This window comes from Notolepis coatsorum (assembly GCF_963971535.1).
Source record: "Notolepis coatsorum genome assembly, chromosome: 7".
In the NCBI taxonomy this organism is placed as follows: domain Eukaryota; kingdom Metazoa; phylum Chordata; class Actinopteri; order Aulopiformes; family Paralepididae; genus Notolepis; species Notolepis coatsorum.
In genome coordinates, this window is record NC_140171.1 from 74,932,815 (window position 1) to 74,952,328 (window position 19,514).

General features: G+C 43.0%; 1 protein-coding gene across 1 annotated transcript in view; it reads right to left on the reverse strand.

Annotated features, from left to right (window-relative positions):
* The window catches only part of tdrd7a (tudor domain containing 7 a), a gene marked incomplete at both ends in the record, with an annotated part of 195,169 nt that overhangs the window by 50,986 nt on the left and 124,669 nt on the right, over positions 1-19,514 (reverse strand). Inside the window, 5 exons of the mRNA XM_084318310.1 lie at positions 993-1,127; positions 6,909-6,992; positions 9,751-9,885; positions 10,865-11,079; positions 19,300-19,411. Of these exons, the coding sequence (XP_084174436.1) occupies positions 993-1,127; positions 6,909-6,992; positions 9,751-9,885; positions 10,865-11,079; positions 19,300-19,411 (681 nt within the window). The remainder of the gene's footprint in view (positions 1-992; positions 1,128-6,908; positions 6,993-9,750; positions 9,886-10,864; positions 11,080-19,299; positions 19,412-19,514) is intronic.

Here is a 19,514-nt window from a genome sequence, read left to right on the forward strand (position 1 = left end):
TATGATAACAAAGGCATTCGTTTTGTGGCATTAACGTTATATAGTTACACTTTCAATAACATCAGCGTATTTACATAGCAACGACCGAGGTCGACCTAGATATAGCAAGCATTAGTCGTTCATATCTCAGCCCGTGCTGACTCAGTTGTGCCCATTCTGCGGTCTGTTAATAACGTTTTCAATCAGACAGATGTATGGAAAGGCTTTTATTATAACATCCGTTGCAGTAAAATCATTATGCCTCCAGTCGTTTAGTCATTCTGCGGAGCTAAAAGCTAAACGTCGGCCGCGGTGAGCTACCGCTGCCATTGTTGTTGTCATTGAGCTCTCCAATGGCGGAAGTAAAAAATGAATATGCGCTTGCCGATTGGTGCTAAGAACAGCAGGGCGGGTGCAAGCGATGTGACGTAATTGGCAGACGCGACTGTAATCAAAATGATTCTGTTTGCCGACTGAATGAATGAAAACGTTATTAACAGATTGCAGCATGGGTACAATACAGTACAGCTCAATACAACAACAGTCAACAGTGGACTGGAGGATGCAGACCAGAGAAAGACTTTCGTCTTGTTTACATCAGGGTCCCCCATTTTCAATTCATCATATTTCATATCTAAATCATATAATATCTCATTGCTAAATATATGCAATATATAATCTAATAATCCAATAATCTAAATCTAATATATAATATAAAAATGCTAAATGCATGGGTATTTTATTTTGTCTTTAATGTTAGCTTGCAAACTCAAATACTGTCTTGGTAAGCCTCATAATGAATTGTTTGGGGAAAAAAAGAAAAACATCGTGATGCGTATCGTGTATCGCCGAAAGGTCAGAAAATATCGTGATATCATATTTAGGCCATATCGCCCAGCCCTAATAGAATGTTTATTTGATCAAGTTGTAATGCAGAATCTCACTTTCAAATCTCAACTTCTGCATGTGATTAAAAAGGGAAATGAGAGGCTGTATACAAACAGCCGGCTGACCTGTGGTGGAATAATCGTGAGGTCGCTGAGGAGGTGTGGGGGAATCTCCCTCAGCTGGATCACCTCTACAGAGGACCGGACACCCAGGTCAATGAACTGTATATCCATCACCCTGCTGCTGTGGAGGTTGGTGATCTGAAACCATAGAGATAGTAACACGTTATCTCAAGAAGGTGCTGATTGAGCTCAGTGGCAATCTTTCATGACTGGTCAATGTTATAATGCTGTTATTCACCATCAAAGAAATATATATTTTTTTAATATATATTCTCCTTTGGTTCATTACAATTTACTACCGGAAATATGGCTAGGGCTTAAAGTGTTGAATGTGTCGCATGAATAGAACGGAGACTGACCACATTATATAATAATAGGCTTTATGTTTAATGTCTACTTAAAATAATATGCAACGTGAGAAGAACGCGCTATTCTATTCTTTTTTTTTTATTGGTCTTTTTCCCCCTCCATTTTTCCTCCGATTTTCTCCCATCCCAATGTTAGTCGTATGCCAATTCCCAGTCCCTTCCTGGTCGCTGCGCTTATCCCCCACAGTCAGATCATTTGGGAGAGTGGAGGCTACCACGTGCTTCCTCCGACACACGTCCAGCCAATCACCGCTTCTTTTCACCTGGCAGCGCGGATTCTCATTGAGAGGGCGTAGCGTGTGGGAGGACCACACTATCCCCCTCACGTCCAATCCGCGCTTAGCAGGCGCCCCGACCGAACTGTAGGAGTCGCTGTTTACAACGACCCGGACCCACCCCGCCAGCTTCTCCCACCCTCTGATACAGCCAATTGTATCAGTGCAGACGGCCAGCCAAGCTGGTGACAACCCCGGAGCTGTGAGCTGGATTCGAACAGGCGAACCAAGCTCACAGCTCCGGGGCTGGTGACGAACGCAATCTCCGCTCGACCACCTAACCGCCTCCGCGCTATTCTATTCTATAAGAACCCATAATGCAGCAAAGTCTGTGATAGATGACAGATCATTCCAAGTCAAGTCAAGAGTTTTATTTGTCACGGCATACAGTGAAATGCGGGTGGTCATGCCCGCAGCGATTGTGCAATAATACAAGTAATAAGAATAAGACATAACAGGTATAATGTACATAAAGTTTAAAATGCATGGTAAAAGACAAGAATCAAGGTTTATTTGTCACATACATACCAGGGCATACAGTGAAATGCGGGTGGTCTTGCCCGCATTGATTGTGCAAAATACATCCTGAGAAACTGGTTCTTATATACACTACTATGCAGTATACAATTTACAATGTTAACTCTTACTGTATTTAAACTATACAGTACCTCCCTCTTTTAAAGTGTTTCTAAAGATTCTATTTTTTAAAGTGACATTTTGTTTAAAGTGATTTTTAGCGGTTGCCGCATGAGTGGTGTGTGTGTGCTCATGTGTATTTGTGAGTGGAGAGTTCAGTGTTCAAGACTCTGATGGCCTGGGGGAAGAAGCTGAGCCAAAGTCTCTGTCCTAGTTGCTGGTGTGCGCAGGCGTTTGCCTGACCGCAGCAGCTTGAACAGGCTGTTGTTGGGGTGGTGAGGGTCTTTCATTATTCTGCAGGCTCTGGATTTGCACCTCTTGTTATATAAGCCCTGCAGGGGTGGTAGTGCAATACCCGTAGTACGCTCAGCTGAGCGCACCACTCTCTGTAGGGCCTTCTTGTCCTGTGCCTTGCTGTTTCCATACCAGGCAGTGATGTTTCCAGTCAAGATGCTCTCTAAAGCTCCGGAGTAGAAGGACTGGAGTATCTTCCCCGATACTCTGAACTTCCTTAACTGTCTCAGGTAGGGATGCCCCGATCAAGTTTTTTTGCCGCCGATACCGATCACCGATCGCCGTGAGCCATATCGGCCGATACCGATCCGATCGTTTTTGATTAAAAAAAGATAAAATTTTATTTTATATCATTTTTTTTTTATAAAATATATATATTATATAATTAGACTTGTACTTGTATTATCTGCGAGACATCGCCACCACGCAACAAGTCAAAATGCTCGCTATCTGCAAACAGCTCCACTGTCTGTGTGTACTCTAGTAGCCTCCAGCTCCAGCAAGGATTCTCCTGCGCTGCAGCTGGACCCTATTGGTATAACGTTACTGTGCTTTGGTCATATCACATTCAGCAAGCCCTCAGCTCGAATACGCATTGAATCAATGTTATAAGACATTGATATCAGGAGCTATCTGTAGCTACTTCTAGCCGGCTAGATGACGTTAAGACAACGCCTCAGTGAACTATTTAGTTCAATGGGACATTTCGTTTTTGAACAGTGAACTAACGTCAGCTAACGCGAGCTAACGGAGGTATCAACATGGACTACTAGACTTGCTGGAGCATTTGTTGATATCAGGAGCTATCAGTAGCTAGCCGGCTAAATACCGTTAGACAATGCCTACTAAAAGTGAATAGTTGACTGGGTAATTTTGTTTAAACAGTAACGATAGCTAGGTAGCTAACGTTAGCTCAGGTCGAATGCACTATAGACTGAGCAGAGGAGCCTCCTCTTTGTTTACAAATTGTACACTGGTGCGGGCGGGGCTAGGGAGGAGGAGCAGCGGCAGTTTGCAGGTCCTGTGTGTCTGAGACAGACAGCGAGTGAGATCTCCGCTTGATCGGTTTTCGCGATCTGCGAATATGACTCATTATCGGAATTCACCGATCGCATATTTATACTGATTATCGGCCGATACCGATCGGGGCATCCCTAGTCTCAGGTGGTAGAGGCGCTGCTTCGCCTTTTTTACGACCGAGTCTATGTGTGTTGTCCATGTCAGATCCTCTGAGATGTGGACCCCCAGCCCAGGTACTTAAAGCTGCTCACCCTGTCCACGGTAGCCCCGTTTATCTACAGTGGTGTGTGTGTGTGTCCTGCTGTGTTCTCCTAAAATCCACGATCAGCTCCTTGGTTTTACCAATGTTCAGGAGCAGGCTGTTGTCCTGACACTAGTGTGCCAGTACATCAACCTCCTCCCGGTAGACCTTCTCGTCGTTGTCAGAGATCAGCCCCACCACCACTGTGTCGTCCGCAAACTTCACTATAGAGTTGGAGCTGAACCTGGCCACACAATCATGTGTGTAGAGTGAATACAGCAGGGGGCTCAGTACAGCCCTGGGGGGACCCGATACTCAGGGTGATGGTGTTAGAGGTCTGACCCCCCACCCTGACCGCCTGAGGCCTTTCACTCAGAAAGTCCAGTATCCAGGCGCTCAGAGCGGAGCTCAGACCCAGCTCAATCAGCTTGTCCACCAGTCTGGTGGGGACTATGGTGTTGAACGCTGAGCTATAGTCAATGAACAACAGTCTCACATAGCCCCCCTTCTGGCTGTCTAGGTGAGAGAGGGTGTTGTTTAGTACCTGAGAGACTGCATCGTCAGTGGACCTGTTTGAGCTGTATGCAAATTGCAAAGGGTCCATATCACTGGGGAGGGAGGCACAAATGTAATCCTTAACCATCCTCTGAAAACATTTCATGACCACAGAGGTGAGTGCCACCTGTCTGTAGTCATTCAGACCTGCTGGAGAGGATTTTTTTGGTACCGGGATTATGGTGGACACCTTGAAGCAGGCAGGGACCACGGACTCAGCCAGGGACAGATTGAATTCAGTGGGGGAGTGGTTAGGGGTGGCCATAAGAGCTTTTTCAAATATTTTCACATGCATCCCTACTATTGTAGAAGGTAACCAGTCATTGGTAATTTTTGTATTGGTAGAGCTTATTGATAGAAGACAACTTGCCTATTTCTACCAATTTCTTAATGGACGCCAACCTCGTTTATATACGTGTTTGGCGGACGACCGTTGAACGCCAACCTCGATTTTAATATCCTATTCAATGTCAGGGACCTGTATGTTGCCGGTAGAAGGCATACTGTGACGCCGAGGGTGCAGTACTGGCCAGATCCTCCCAGGCGGCGGTATCGAGCACCCTTTGAAACATTGTATCTTGGCTTGTGGGTCGATCTAATGGGTCAGGGTCGTTTTATTTTAATTGTTTTTGCTCAAGCTCAGCGTTTATAACGGTCGGATTGAGAAGAATCAAATACTCCCGATGAATGATGTGTAGTGGATTATGTTGGCCACACGATGGACATCAATAATTGGAATGGCGATCAGATAATTGGAATATTCTTTTTGGGGTACATCCTAGTCAAGGTAAGGGCTATATGATATCAATCTTGCGTTGATCTAACCATGTCTTCAGCTCGATCCGAACGTGTGTCTGTAACGTTAGTCCACAATGTATGCCGTTTGTGGCGATCAAAGCATCAAAAAACAACCCCCCCCCCCCCCCCCCCCTTCATGCATTCATGATGAAACATAATATCGATCATATGTGATTTCAAAATGGTAGCGTGTACAGGCGAGAAATGGAAACGGTTTTAGTGTAATACACGCATAAGGCTATTGCTCAGCATTTCGGGAATTACCCCAGACCAATCTAAAACCATACTCATATTCACCACGGTATAAAACTGGAATGTATGGATGAATTTTTTTTCTCACATATTGACTCAATGTCAAATGGGCCATAGTATTGTATCCATAGCTATAATATAGAATAGTTATAGCTCTACAAACAAGGTGACTCAGTCCTATCTTAATCCTCGGCAGTCAATGAGTTAAAGGCCAACCTTCACGTTGTATTTTTGTTCAATAAACAATGTGGACTAGGCCAACGGTGACTTTCATGAAGAAGGGAAAAAAAAAGTATTGAAATTGACCCAGTTTTAGCGTTTTTATCAAACATTTTGTCTGCCCAACACAATCACCACGCACGTGGATATTTTAATCAATGGTTCATAACGTGCGTGTGTAATCTAAATGATCTTGTCACAACAGGTGCAGGGCACCAGGGGGCTCACCAGGGGGCGCTGAGAGTCACACACAGCTAGTGGCAGGCACTGCAGGCAGAGAGCCTTGCTACCATAGATATATGCTTGCTACTACTAGCCGAATGAAAATGTATCTGTTTCACCTAACACTATTGCTCCGTGATTATAGCCATCCATCTATAAAGCTAACCACTATTTGTAAAAGCCACAACCACGTTACCATATTTGTAATAATGTAAATCATTGTGTCGTTGTACACATAGTGTTTATAACGTTAGTAGCTAACATAGCTTAGCTTGGTAGCTATTGTGCTAACAACATATCCCGACATCCGGCTCGCTGGCCGGCATGAACGGCCGACCCAAAATGGTTCTCTCCTCTCTGTGCACCCCGTCCCTGCGGGTGCCCTGCCGGGGGGCCCGTGGACGCGGCGGCGGCCGTGGGGTGCTCGAGCCCGTAAAGGCTAGTGGTACACGATAGCTATGGGCTAACTAGCGCTGCGGGCTCGGGCGCCCTGCGGCCGCCGCTGTTGTCGCGTCCACAGGCTCCTCCGCGGGACACCCGCGGGGACGGGGGCACACAAAGAGGAGAGAACCACCCGCAGGGACGGCGGGCTATAGGCTAACGTCAGTGTAGTGGTCCCGACTGTAGCAGGGACGGCGGAGCTATAGGCTAACTGTGATGCACCGAGTGGGCCACCATTGATCTAGTACTATGACCCGGACGGACATAAGGCATACGTTTCCTGAAGTGACGTCACGGCCGTGCTAGCGTCTGATAAGCTTTTAGATTCGGCTCATTAATATGCACCTGTAGTGACGTCGGCGTTTGATAAGCTTTTTTGATTCACGCGTGCATGTTATTCGTGCGTGGACCTTTTTAACTCTTTCGGATTGGCATTTCCGGTGTCAAATGGAAAAAAATAAATAATGAAATTATATACCAATGATGTAAACTACCCATAATTGATCAGTAGGGTTTAACCTGGATGTTGGGCTTTAAGTAATAAATCATACCAGCTTATGATGTCTAAATGCATACAGGTTAGCAGGTCTGCTCTTACCTCCACTCTGGACCACTTCCCTTTATAGCGGGTCAGACACAGCTTCCCACAGAACGGCCTGGACACAAGAGACTCCGACGTCACCTAGTACAAACACATAAATGGTGCATTTATATAGCACTTTTATCCAAAGAGCTTTACAATTTGTTCCTCACATTTTAACCATTCACTCACATTCATAAACCGACCGCAGAGGCAACCATGCAAGGTGCCAACCTGCTCATCTGGAGCAATTAGGGGTTAAGTGTCTTGCTCAAGGACACTTCGACATGCTGCCCGGGAATCAAACCAGAAACCTCCGGATTACCAGACGACTGCTCTACCTCCCGATCCACTGTCACCCCCTTTATCTAAGAAATGGTCATCTCAGAAACGGTTGATTGTGTAAAAATAAGCACTACGAATCACTTCCAAGAGCCTCATTACAGCGCAGACACCAGTCGTGCGAGAAGGCAGGCGGGCAACCAGCGCTTCACTTTCGCTCCCATGTTAATGGACGTAGCTGTGCCCACCGGCCGCAAGCGGGCGACTCGCGGGCTGGAAGCGATCGTTGTCGCTTTGGTTGGATTCAGAGGCGTGCGCCACTTGCATTTTCACAGAAATACACTCAATATCTGCATTATTACCACACATAGATGTTGTTCAACCAGCTAATGTGTCTATCTTTCCTAATACAAATAAACCATATTAATATACTTTTTCAGGAGTACAGTCACACCAGTGGCGTAACTTTGTTCCTAGCGGTGGGGGGGGGGGGGGGACATATTAGGGGGCGTGGTCAGTGACGGCGCAGGGGGGGGGGTATCATTCCCCAATTATTTTTTCTAATACCAGGTGTGCAATACGCATTTTCCCAGGCGGTGGCGCCTCTTGTAAGAGGTGGTCATCGTGGAGCCAGGGCTTGTCCAGCTGCACGTCCGCTAATTTAATATAATGATAGTGAAAAATGTTTAACTGTCAAAATAAACTAGCTGCATAGGCATAATAAACTGTAAGCGACATATACATGTTTGCACTGTCTTTTTTCTATTATAAAGTGCTTCTCGAGACTCGGGTGCATAACACATCAGTCATTTGATTGTAATGCAGGTGCTCGCATTATAAATCGAATGTATTATTATTATAACACATGAACAGATCAGTAGGGTGGGCATTTGATTTGCAATGAGTTTGTATCTTGTTTGCAATATCTTGCAAATGATTATGTCTTGCTGATGGACTCTGTAAACACGCATTTGTCATGCGTATGAACCACGATTATTTTCAAGAGAAACAAACAGGAAACACACCTCGGCTCGGCTGACGACCCGAGCTATTATTATGCAAAGACGAGTACTGTAGCAAGTGGGTACTTGGCCCGTGCAGGGCAAGAATGCGACCCCCATCTACTGCTCTTTGCATAATAATAGGACAGGTAGTCAGTAGGGGTGGGAATCACCAGTTTCATCACGATACGATACGATAGTGATTCTTTGGACAACGATACGATATTATCCGATATCACACAGTCTGCCACGATACGATACGATTCGATTCAGGTGCCTGCGATCGATATGAGACGATAATATATGCCCATTTAACACAATCAGTAACATTTAAATCAACAACAAAAAAGGCAATGGAAATATCATTTGACATTTTTATTTTTGAGCTCTTCCAGACATTTAAATGAAAAACAATATTGTTTTCCTCCTGTTCATTGTTTTTGGTTCGTTTTTCTTTTTTTTCGGTATTAATATCCTATTCACTGTCAGAGCTGTATTAAGGTGCAGTACCGGCCAGATCCCGTTAGTGGGGCTATCCCGAGAATGCACCCTCCTTCCCAGTGCCCACTTCTCTCTGCCTATGGCTCTGGGTTAGCTTGTTAGCTTACGCTAACGTAACGTTATCTTCGATCTTTAACGCGACGTGGGCATAATGGAGTAGCGAGGATTGCAAAGCAGGTTAGATGCATTGGACCCGTTGCAGAATAAAACAGCAGGGACATGTTTTGGGTCACACAATAGGCACACTAGTCTTGCTCTAGTGACGCTCTAGACGCTACTGCTGTTGATGTTAAACGGAGTTTCACAACACTGGGCGCGGGGCGATGACGTCGCCGGATTTTCAAAATAAGAGTATCGCAATATGAATCGATCTTTTTACGTTGCATCGATCCCATTTGATTATTGATAATAGATCGATATATCGATCTGGATCGATGTATTGTCCCACCCCTAGTAGTCAGAGACTCAGCTCAGAGACAATCAGCAATTTTCTGTGTGTGGTCCTAGTGCTGGCCGCGCGGTCGCCGCGGTCGTCCGTTTATTATCCATGTATTTGGATGGTAAAGCGTGCGGGGTACAATAACTGCATTCTGAAAACATGCACTTTCCGATGTCCCCGGCCTAAGTTACGCCCCTGAGTCACACTGATCAGTGATCATCATTCTAAAATGAATTTTAACATTCTAATTAATTATATAATAACTGGTTATACATGCAAAATGGACAATAGAACACTAGAACTGGAAATCTTAAAAAAATCTTCAACGGGGACTGACTTCGCAATAGACTAGGCATTTACAGCTGATCCAATTTAAATGTGCCTTCCTCCGTGCACGCTCTGAAGTCTGACTGCGTGTGTCCGGCCACTAGCCTGCATGCACGGCTAGTGTGTTTGCGCTGTCAGAGTCACGTGTTCAGGCTCAGATGAGCAGTTCGGAGGAAGATGTCATGGATTCACAATCGGCAGTGAATTCACAAAACATTTAGTTCACTATACTATCATTTGAGCAGTCTTTTTATGTTGTTGAGTTATGATGTCATTTTCTCTCATCATAGGCCTATTGTTGTCATCTTACCTGGGAGATGAAGAAACTCTCTACTTTGTCCAGCAGCTTATTGAGCTCCATGGTTCCTCTGGAAGGCAGCTGGCAGTATAGGAGTCCATCATGACAGACAGTGGTCACACACACGTCCTGGTAGGTACTGTTCACCTAGTGAGGTAAAGACATATCAGGAATACATGACACCATTCTACATAGCTTAAAATACTGGTTGTTACTAGAGCTGCCAATTGTCCCTAACAATACCATTTGACTATGAATTGAATGAAATGGGTTGACAAAATCACACAAGATGTGCGTACCATGGTTTGTGACAGTTAATGATAAAGCCAGCTGCGAGGAAGCTAGGGATGCATTCAAGAGCAGCACTTTTAAGAAAATCAAAATATTAATACAAAATGATAAAGAAAATCTAAATAGATAAAATAATAATAACTTTAGGATTCGACATCTAAAAGTCTATTCGTTTGAACTTTTATGAAAGATACTAAAAAAATACTCAAATTAACTGAAATTAATTGAAAATGATCCCCATTCAAGTGAATTACAATTACAAGCATGTAATCAGTGATCTGTAATAGATTACAGTTTGAAAGTAACTTCCCCAACCCAGTGTCTGGGGATCATTTTCAATTAATTTTCAATTAATTTCAATTAAGACTCTAGATGACTACAACACCAGACACAAGGCAAATGCTGGTAAATTTAGGTTGTTGCTGGTAAGTCAGTCAATTCTACTAGCCCCTATATCAGGTATCCAACCGGTGTTCTTTTCTATTCAAAGTGAATTGTGCACAAGCATAAATAAAGCACAAGGCAGGCTGGTTTAGTAATGGCTACTATTTGAAGAAATGTTGGTCACGCATACATTTATGTGTAACAGTGCCACTTAGTGGCAATTGGCTGATCTACATGCATATGCAATCTTAAATATGGAGAGCCATGACTTTTACTTTGGATTAGGCCCAATCAAATATATAGACTACCTTGGTGGCATTGATAGCATGCATGCACACAAACATATCCTTGCAGACACAGTGGTAGTCATGGATTTTAAGACGTCACTTGTGCTTGATGCGGCATTGAGCAGACTTGTTCTACTACCACACACACACAATACAACACTAACGGTCAGCGGGTTGAGCATGGTCGAGTCCTGCAGAGCCCTGAAGCAGGAAACGTTGACGTTGATGTCATCATCCTGCGACGTGTCATACAGCACTACCAGTGGCCCCGTCTCCTTCTGATGATGTGGTTCCACGGTTTCCATCAGGAGTATCTTTCCCACAGTCAGACTCTCCAGGGTGGAAAAGACTGATGGATGGGAGACAAACGCATCTAGACCTGGATTGGACAAAAGGTGATGGATGAAGGGGGAGCAAGGGAGGGAAGTGAAAAATATGTCGACACAAATAGAGGGAAGGAGAGATGCCAGTAAGAGCTCTTCCTCAAGTTCTTGATGGTCTCTAGTCAGCAAGACACATTTTTATAACTGTATCTTTATTTTTTTGGCCTTATTTCTGATTCTACAAATACAATTCTAGACTGGGGAGTAATGGTGACAGGGCCCCTGAGGAGATAAGGACTGTCTGAGGATATCAGGCTGGCCAGCTCTGCATCTACTTTTAAAGGTTCCTTCCACTCAAAAATATTTGTTATTAGTGTAGAACTTGTCCGGAAAGCGCCCTTTTCACATTCTTGGGGATCAATACAGTATTAACTTCTTCCACCCGACGGGACCAGTACCGGTCCCGAAATGACATCTGGTCATAAATCAATATTTTTCAGACTGTTGTAAAAGTAGCGATTTTCTCACCCAAACGTATTCAAGTAATAACATCATAAACATGTCACAACAGCATGTAGAATGTATTATCATCAATACGTTAGTTTAGCAATAGGTTAAAAGTGTTATTAGATAGATTTAACTTTTCGATTTGGTCAAGTCTATTTCGTGAGGGAGACCATTTTGAATATTTTGAACCATGGGAATTGTAGTCTTTTTGTGGCCATTTTGTAGCAGACTTCGGCAGGTCTGGTTCTGCGTTGAAAGTTTTAAAAACTACACTTCCTGGAAGATTCTATGGGGTTCAACGTTCAGAGTTCTGTATGAATTATTGCAATAACTGTTATTATTCGGGATAATAAGCCACAAAAGGTAAAGTTTGACAAATATTGAAAGGCAGTTACCGGTAGTTTCTCTTCCCTATTAACATGTAGGAACAATTAGATCTGAAATTTGTTTCAAAACAGTTGCAGTGTAGGGAAAATTAAAAAGTACAGTAGATTACAGTAGATTTCATTATCTGTTCTTATGCATGCCTGGTGATACTAAATCCAAATTGAACTCGGGCATTTGAAAGATAATATATGTATAGAAATGTGCGAATTGGCTATAATAAGGTAATTTATAAGCCTCCTATTCTATAATAATATTTCAAATTGCATTGGTCCGGATGGGAGAATTCAGTACTGTATCTACAGAACCTTCCGTTTAATCATCCTCCCTTTATTAATTTCCTTCGATTGTTTGTACACATGATCTCAAGAAGGTACTGAACGAGATCAGTGGCAGTTTTTAATGTTTGGTCATTATTAGCATGGTGTTATTCACTGTCAAAGATGCAAAGAAAAATCATAATTCATATTCTCCTTTGTTTCATCACAATTTAAGCAAGCCTAGTAATAGACAATATTTCTGACACTGAATACATTCCCTGAGGTCCATAGAGACCAAGAATATGCAAATAGGCCTTGTAGAAGTGGAGCAATATTCCATTTACCTAGGTATATATTTTAGGCGGACTTTCAGAAAATATTCCACGGGTGGAAGAGGTTAACCAGTTAAGCCCGACGGGTACGGCACAGGTCCCAAAATGACATCACGTCATAAATCAATCTCTCCAGACTGTAGGACATTAAGTAGCATTTTCCCCCCAAATGTATCCAAGAGTAAAGACCCTAACCATGTCACAACAGCAGTCCGTGTATATTTTCAACAATACGTTTGTTTACCAATAGGGCAAAGTGTTAGTGAGATTTTTGTTTATGGAATGTGTTTATAATTTAGCGAATATCCGCCAGTCATATGAGAAGAGGGCATCCAGCAGGGGCGTCCATTTGGTATGGCAAGGTATGGCACTCGCCATACCTTGGCAAATAAAAATGTAAAAAAAAAAAAGAAAAAAAAAATTTAGAATTCGAATGTCAACATTATGAACGAAGCTTCGAACTATTCGGTACAGCCCTAGCATGTTTTGATATTGTCAATTATATCACTTTTACTAGGTGACTTTTACTGTGACTAACTGAAATATGCCCCAAAAAAAAGGAAAATGGAAATAGGGAAGTTTTTTTTATCAAAGGGCAGCAGAGACAAGTGATACAGGGACACGGGTAAGGTCTGGCTTAGTGATTATAATAGTGCAGTTCAGCATTCAGTAACCCATACTTTTTGTGAATGTGTTTTTGATACTACATTCTGTTGAACACACACCTCAAAACCGTACCTAAGGAAAATTGGCTCAATTGCAAGAAAAGTAATGGACAGTTATGATATTACATTCTGCATAATTCGTATGCAAAATATTGTGGTTCCCTACTTTAGTCTGTCGACACATTTCTATACTAAAAATGCTTGTGTAGTCCTGTGTCATACCTAAATGTCATATAACTGAATTGTATAGAAACAACTCACCAAAAGTGACTATTGCACAACTGATTTGACAAAAAAAAATCTACCAAGGGGGGGAAACCCCCCCTTCACCCTCCCCCCTCCGCGCCATACCTTGCCTTCTACTGAAAGGACGCCACTGGCATCCAGAGCTCTCAATGAGCGTTGAAATTTCGAAAAACTACAGTACCCAGCCGATTCTAGCTTCCTGCAAGCAAATTACTTGTGTATGATTTTTTTTTCTTTTTCTCTGGATTCTCTACCACAAAACTGAACGTTATTGGCATAGATTGGAGCGCAGTTAGTGTATCTACCTTAGCAACTATCCGCATTGCAAACGGATTCAAAATGGCGGAGCCATATCCATTTTAAGAATGGAACTGTACATAGTAGATTTCATTCAGTTCTTCAGTACACACCTGGAGATACTAAATCCAAATTGAACTCTGCCATTTGAAAGAGGAGATTTGGCCCGATCCATAGATGTGCGAGTTGGCTATAATAAGGTAATTTATAGGCCTGGTATGCAATTTAAAGGAGACATGTCTTGCTATTCCTTTCACTATTTGGGCAACTTTACACAATTCCAGATTTGGCCCGATCCATAGATGTGCGAGTTGGCTATAATAAGGTAATTTATAGGCCTGGTATGCAATTTAAAGGAGACATGTCTTGCTATTCCTTTCACTATTTGGGCAACTTTACACAATTCCTGTGAGTCTATGGAACACATCTGTAAAAAAAAAAAAAAAAAATTTAATTCATTGTTTTGCATTTCTAATCAAGTACTCTAGTCTAAAGCAGCATTTTTCCACTTCAAGATGAGGCGGCTGGGTGGCGCAGCGGACATTGCGCTCGTCACCAACGCAAAAGACACGGTTGTCGGCTGTTACAGACCTAATTCTGCTGTAAAGGAAACGTTAGCCGCAATATCTGACATTATTTCCCAATTAACGGACAATGAAATAGTCATTGTTGGTGATTTCAATTGGGACTGGTTATCTCCGGCGTTAGATGAATTTAAAGCATATTGCAATTCAATGAATTTTACGCAATTAATACACTCCCCAACTCGCCCAAATCTGAAATTTCCTGAAAAATCGACACTTATTGACTTGTTCTTAACAAATAATCCTCATAAGTATACCTCAATAGGCATTTTTCCTAATGACGTGAGTGACCATTGTGCGGGTGTTAGGGATACAAAGATATCGAAGTCAAAACCTTGCTACATTATTAAACGTGATACAAAGCAATTTTGGCAGGATATGTACCTAAATGATTGGAGCAGGGTTTCTTTAATACCCGACGTTGAATTAGCATGGAATCTCTTCCTGGATATGTTTTTGCCAATTGTAGACAGACACGCCCCCCTTAGGAAGTATAGAGTTAGGGGCAGGGATAACCCCTGGTTTTCTAAAGATTTATCCAACCTCATACGAGAAAGGAATCTCATCTGGGCCAAGGCAAGGAAGGCAAACTCTGAAGCTCTCTGGACCACTTTTAGATGTTTAAGAAATAAATGTACTTCCTTAGTAAAGAAGGCAAAATCAAGTTTTTATCTCACTCTCACAACAGAAAACCTAAATAACCCACAGAAATGTTGGCAGACAATCAGATCCTTATCCCCAAATAGCACATCTGGTCTTCCACCCTGTATTGTATCTGGTCTATCTACTGTGTATGAGAAAACTGAGATGCTCAATTGCTTTAACAAACACATTGTCTCTTCTGGTTCTCTTTGATCAAGTAACAAACAATACCACAACACAGGTCCCACTTGAATCTGAGCCCCCATCACATAATACATTTGATTTTCAGCCCTTTTCTATTAGTGAAGTGCATAAAGCCCTTAATAATTTGAATCCTAAAAAACGGGCTGGGCCAGACAAACTGGATCCCTATTATTTAAAACTTTCTGCTGATTTTATTGCAGAACCTCTAACTTATATTTTTAACTTAACCTTGACTTGTAATGAAATACCCAAGATTTGGAAAAAGGCTCATGTTCTACCCCTGTTAAAAGGTGGTGAGCCTTCAAACCCCAACAACTACAGGCCAATTTCTAATTTGTCAGCTTTAGCCAAGATACTGGAAACTCTGGTAAGTAATCAGCTGAAGGAGTTCGTATCTTATCTTGTGATCAATCTGGTTTTAGGAAATGTCACAGTACCGTTACAGCAGCTACAAAAGTAGTAAACGACATAATTGGGGCTTTAGATATATCTAGGTCGTCCTCGGACGGGCCCTCCATCGGTGCTTCCAGTCATCCCGATCCTCCATGCATCTGGCTAGCTCGCCGGTGCTTTCTGTTCCAGCATCTCTCCTGAGTACGTCCACGTAGGTTAATGTGGGACGTCCTTGTGATCGATGCCCGTGTGTTGGTTCCCACAGCACAAGTTTGCTGGTTGGCATCTCATGGTGTCTCTGGCAGTGACCTGCCAGCCTCATTCTCCTGACTGCCACTTTATCGCTCACCTTTAGCACCCCCCCATACAAGATTGCATTAGTGACATGCTCATCCCTGTTGATGTTGAGCACCACGCGCATCATTCTGGTGTAGCACCCATCCAAGGACTTCTGCAGGGTGGGCTTCAAGGTCCAGCATTCACTGCCATACAAAAGGACAGACTCAACTGTTGCATGAAAGAAGTTGAGCTTGATTTGACGGGGGAGGTTGGATTTCCACACACTGGTCATGCCGTTCAGAGCCCTCCACGCAAGCGCCTTCCTCACTTTAAGGTCTTGCTCGGACGAGTTGACCCACGAGCCCAGGTACTTGAAATCACTGACTTCCTTTAGATAGATAGATAGGAAACATTGTGCTTCCCTTTTTATTGATTTTTCAGGCATTTGATACTGTGGACCATAATATAATGAAGCATAGGCTAATTAATGTAGGACTGTCTGACTCTGCTGTTGGCTGGTTCTGTAATCATCTTGCTGACAGGACTCAATGTGTTCAGGCTGATGTTTTATCTGTCCACAAGGGGGTGCCACAAGGTTCTGTTCTAGGACCATTGTTATTTACAATCTATATCAATAATTTAGGCAAACATTTTCCAGATGCAAACTTTCATTTTTATGCTGATGACACTGTCATTTACTGTTGTGCTACTGTAACGGAGGTACCGCAGTCTATCCACAGTCACGAGGGACAGTAAGTGAAGTGGCTGTGGACGTTAAGCGGTACTGCAAGTAAACTCACTCCCCAGAGGCATCCAGACCCAATAGCAAGAAGTGAATTCACCTCTTGGTATAGTGGTCTGTGATGCCGCCAGCGACGCGGGAGACCGGGGTTCAACTCCCACTCAGGGCGATCCCTTAACAGGGGTTGAATCGAAAAACACAATGCAGAGTAAGATCACACCGGCTACACTACTACTTTGACAAAAGCTCTGGAAAGTTTGCAAAATACGTTTAATGAAATAGAATCCCAACTTCAGCAACTAAAGCTTGTTTTAAATCCGGAAAAAACAAAAATTATGATTTTTACTAAATCCAAAACAAAGGTGCCTTGTCTTGCCTCTATACACACATCGCAAGGCATTCCAATTCAGATTGTGTCGACTTTTAAATACCTTGGCTTTTTACTTGATGACAGCTTGTCTTTTAAACCACACGTTGAAAGCCTGGTCAAGAAGCTAAACGTGAGGTTGGGTTTCTTTTTCAGAAACAAATCGTGCTTTTCTTTTAATGCAAAGAAGCAACTAGTTGCTGCCACTTTTTTTTACCAGTATTAGATTATGGTGATGTTTTATACATGAATGCCTGTTCCATCTCACTACACATGTTGGACACTGCTTACTAGGGGTGGACGGTATGGTCTAAAATTTATATCACGGTATAATTTGAAGCATAGACGGTAACGGTATATATCACGGTATCATCGTTTTTGATTAAAAATTTTTTTTATTTTATATAATTTTTTTTTTTATAAAATATATATATTATATAATTAGACTTGTACTGGTATTATCTGCGAGACATCGCCACCACGCAACAAGCTCCACTGTCTGTGTGTACTCTAGTAGCCTCCAGCTACGGCCAGAATTCTCCGGAGCTGCACCTGGACCTATACTCTAATAGCCTCGAGCAGAGCTACGGCCAGGATTCTCCGGCGCTGCACCTGGACCCTATTGTATTGGTATTATAACGTTAGCAAGCCCTCAGCTCGAATACGCATCGAATCAGTGTTATAAGACATTGATATCATGAGCTATCTGTAGCTACTGCATATATAACGTTAATACAACGCCTCAGTGAATTATTTAGTTCAATGGGACATTTCGTTTTGAACAGTGAACTAACTTGTGTTAACGTGAGCTAACAGGTAGCATACACGTCTCTAGTACTAGACTTTGTGGAGCGTTTGTTGATGTCAGGAGCTATCGGTAGCTGGCCGACTAGATACCGTTCGGTTAGACAATGCCCCATCATGTATTAAACTAAAAGTGAATAGTTGACTGGGTCATTTTGTAACGGTAGCTAAGCTAACGTTAGCTCAGGGAGACGCCGACAGCTCCCGTGTCCCGTCCCACTAGACTACTAGACCCGTGTTTACATGCGTGCGGTAGGGGCTGGCACGCCCACTGCGCGAAGCCTCCTAAATAACTTTTTCCAGTTCGCACATATCTATTATCTATGACTAATTCTATCTATTTTTAGGGGCAAATGCCAGTGAAATAGTCGCGCTGTGGTTACATGACGTCATTGCTATTTTAGAGCTGCACTACCGGTTACACGGTATACTCAAAATCCATACCGTAGAGCAAATTCATACCGTTTATACCGTATACCGTTTATACCGTCCACCCCTACTGCTTACCATGGTGTATTAAGATTTATTTCTGGATATAGATCACTTACCCATCATTGCACTCTGTATGCTAAAGTTAACTGGCCATCCTTGACTGCCCGTAGACTGCTTCATTGGTACACCTTCATTTATAAAGCAATTATTGGTCAGCTCCCTTTTTACCTCGGTTCATACCTCACCATCACATCAAACCCATTTTACAGCTTACGATCCCAGGACTATTTGTATGCCTCAGTACCCAGAACCAGCACAGAGTTTGGGAAAAGGGCCTTCATGTTCTCTGCTCCCTCTGCCTGGAATGGACTTCAAAAAACTTTGAAACTGCAGGCCCTCACTACCATATCTGATTTTAAAATTCTAATTAAGGGCATTTTAAAGAATGAGATGGGAGAATGTCGCTGCTTCACTGCATAACGTGGTGTTATATTTTATATTTTTAACCTGACCTCTCCCCAGCAACCTCCTGCAAAGCCTCACCTTCCATCCTCTTTCTACCTTTTTACCCTAACCGCCAATCTCGCCCAATCCCATTCAATCTAGTTTGCTGCAGCTCAAATGTATCCCCTTGCCCCACTTTGCCTTTTATGTCTCTGTCTGTGTTTTGTGTATTTTGTATGTTTGTTTTAGTTTTGCTGCCATTTTGGCCAGGTCTTGCTCGAAAAAGAGATATTTGATCTCAAGTGACTACCTGGTAAAATAAAGGTTAAATAAAAATGGGTGGTAATCTGGACGTTGTAAACAGCGACTCCTACAGGTCGGTTGGGGACACCTGCACAGCAGACAGAGGAAAATGGCGGGGGTAGTGTGAGCCTCCCACACGTTACACCTCGCCAATGAGAGTCCGCGCTGGCAGGTGAAAATATGTCACAGGCTGCCTCCTCGTGTATCGGAGGGGACACGTGATGCAAGGCTTCTATCCTCCCTACAACCGGCCAGTGGGGGACATACACGAGCAACGTTAAAGACAGGGGAGGGGAGAATTGGCACAGTGGAATTGGGATGGGAGAAAAATAGAAAAAGTGGATAAAAAAGTGTTTTGCTATATGGTTCATTATCATCCATTTGCTTTTACCTGCTAGTCTGACATTGATGGCCTGGAAGGGCTGAGTGAGGAAGTCCTGGTGAAGCTCCAAGAGCCAGATTTTGCTGGTCTCCTCAGCGAAGCCATCATCTACAAAGTACACCTGGTACACAGAGAGACAGAAGTACTCCTGTTACATACATGTTTCCAGCGTCCATATAGTACACCAGTGTTACCAGAATCATTACATTATTATCCCGATTCTG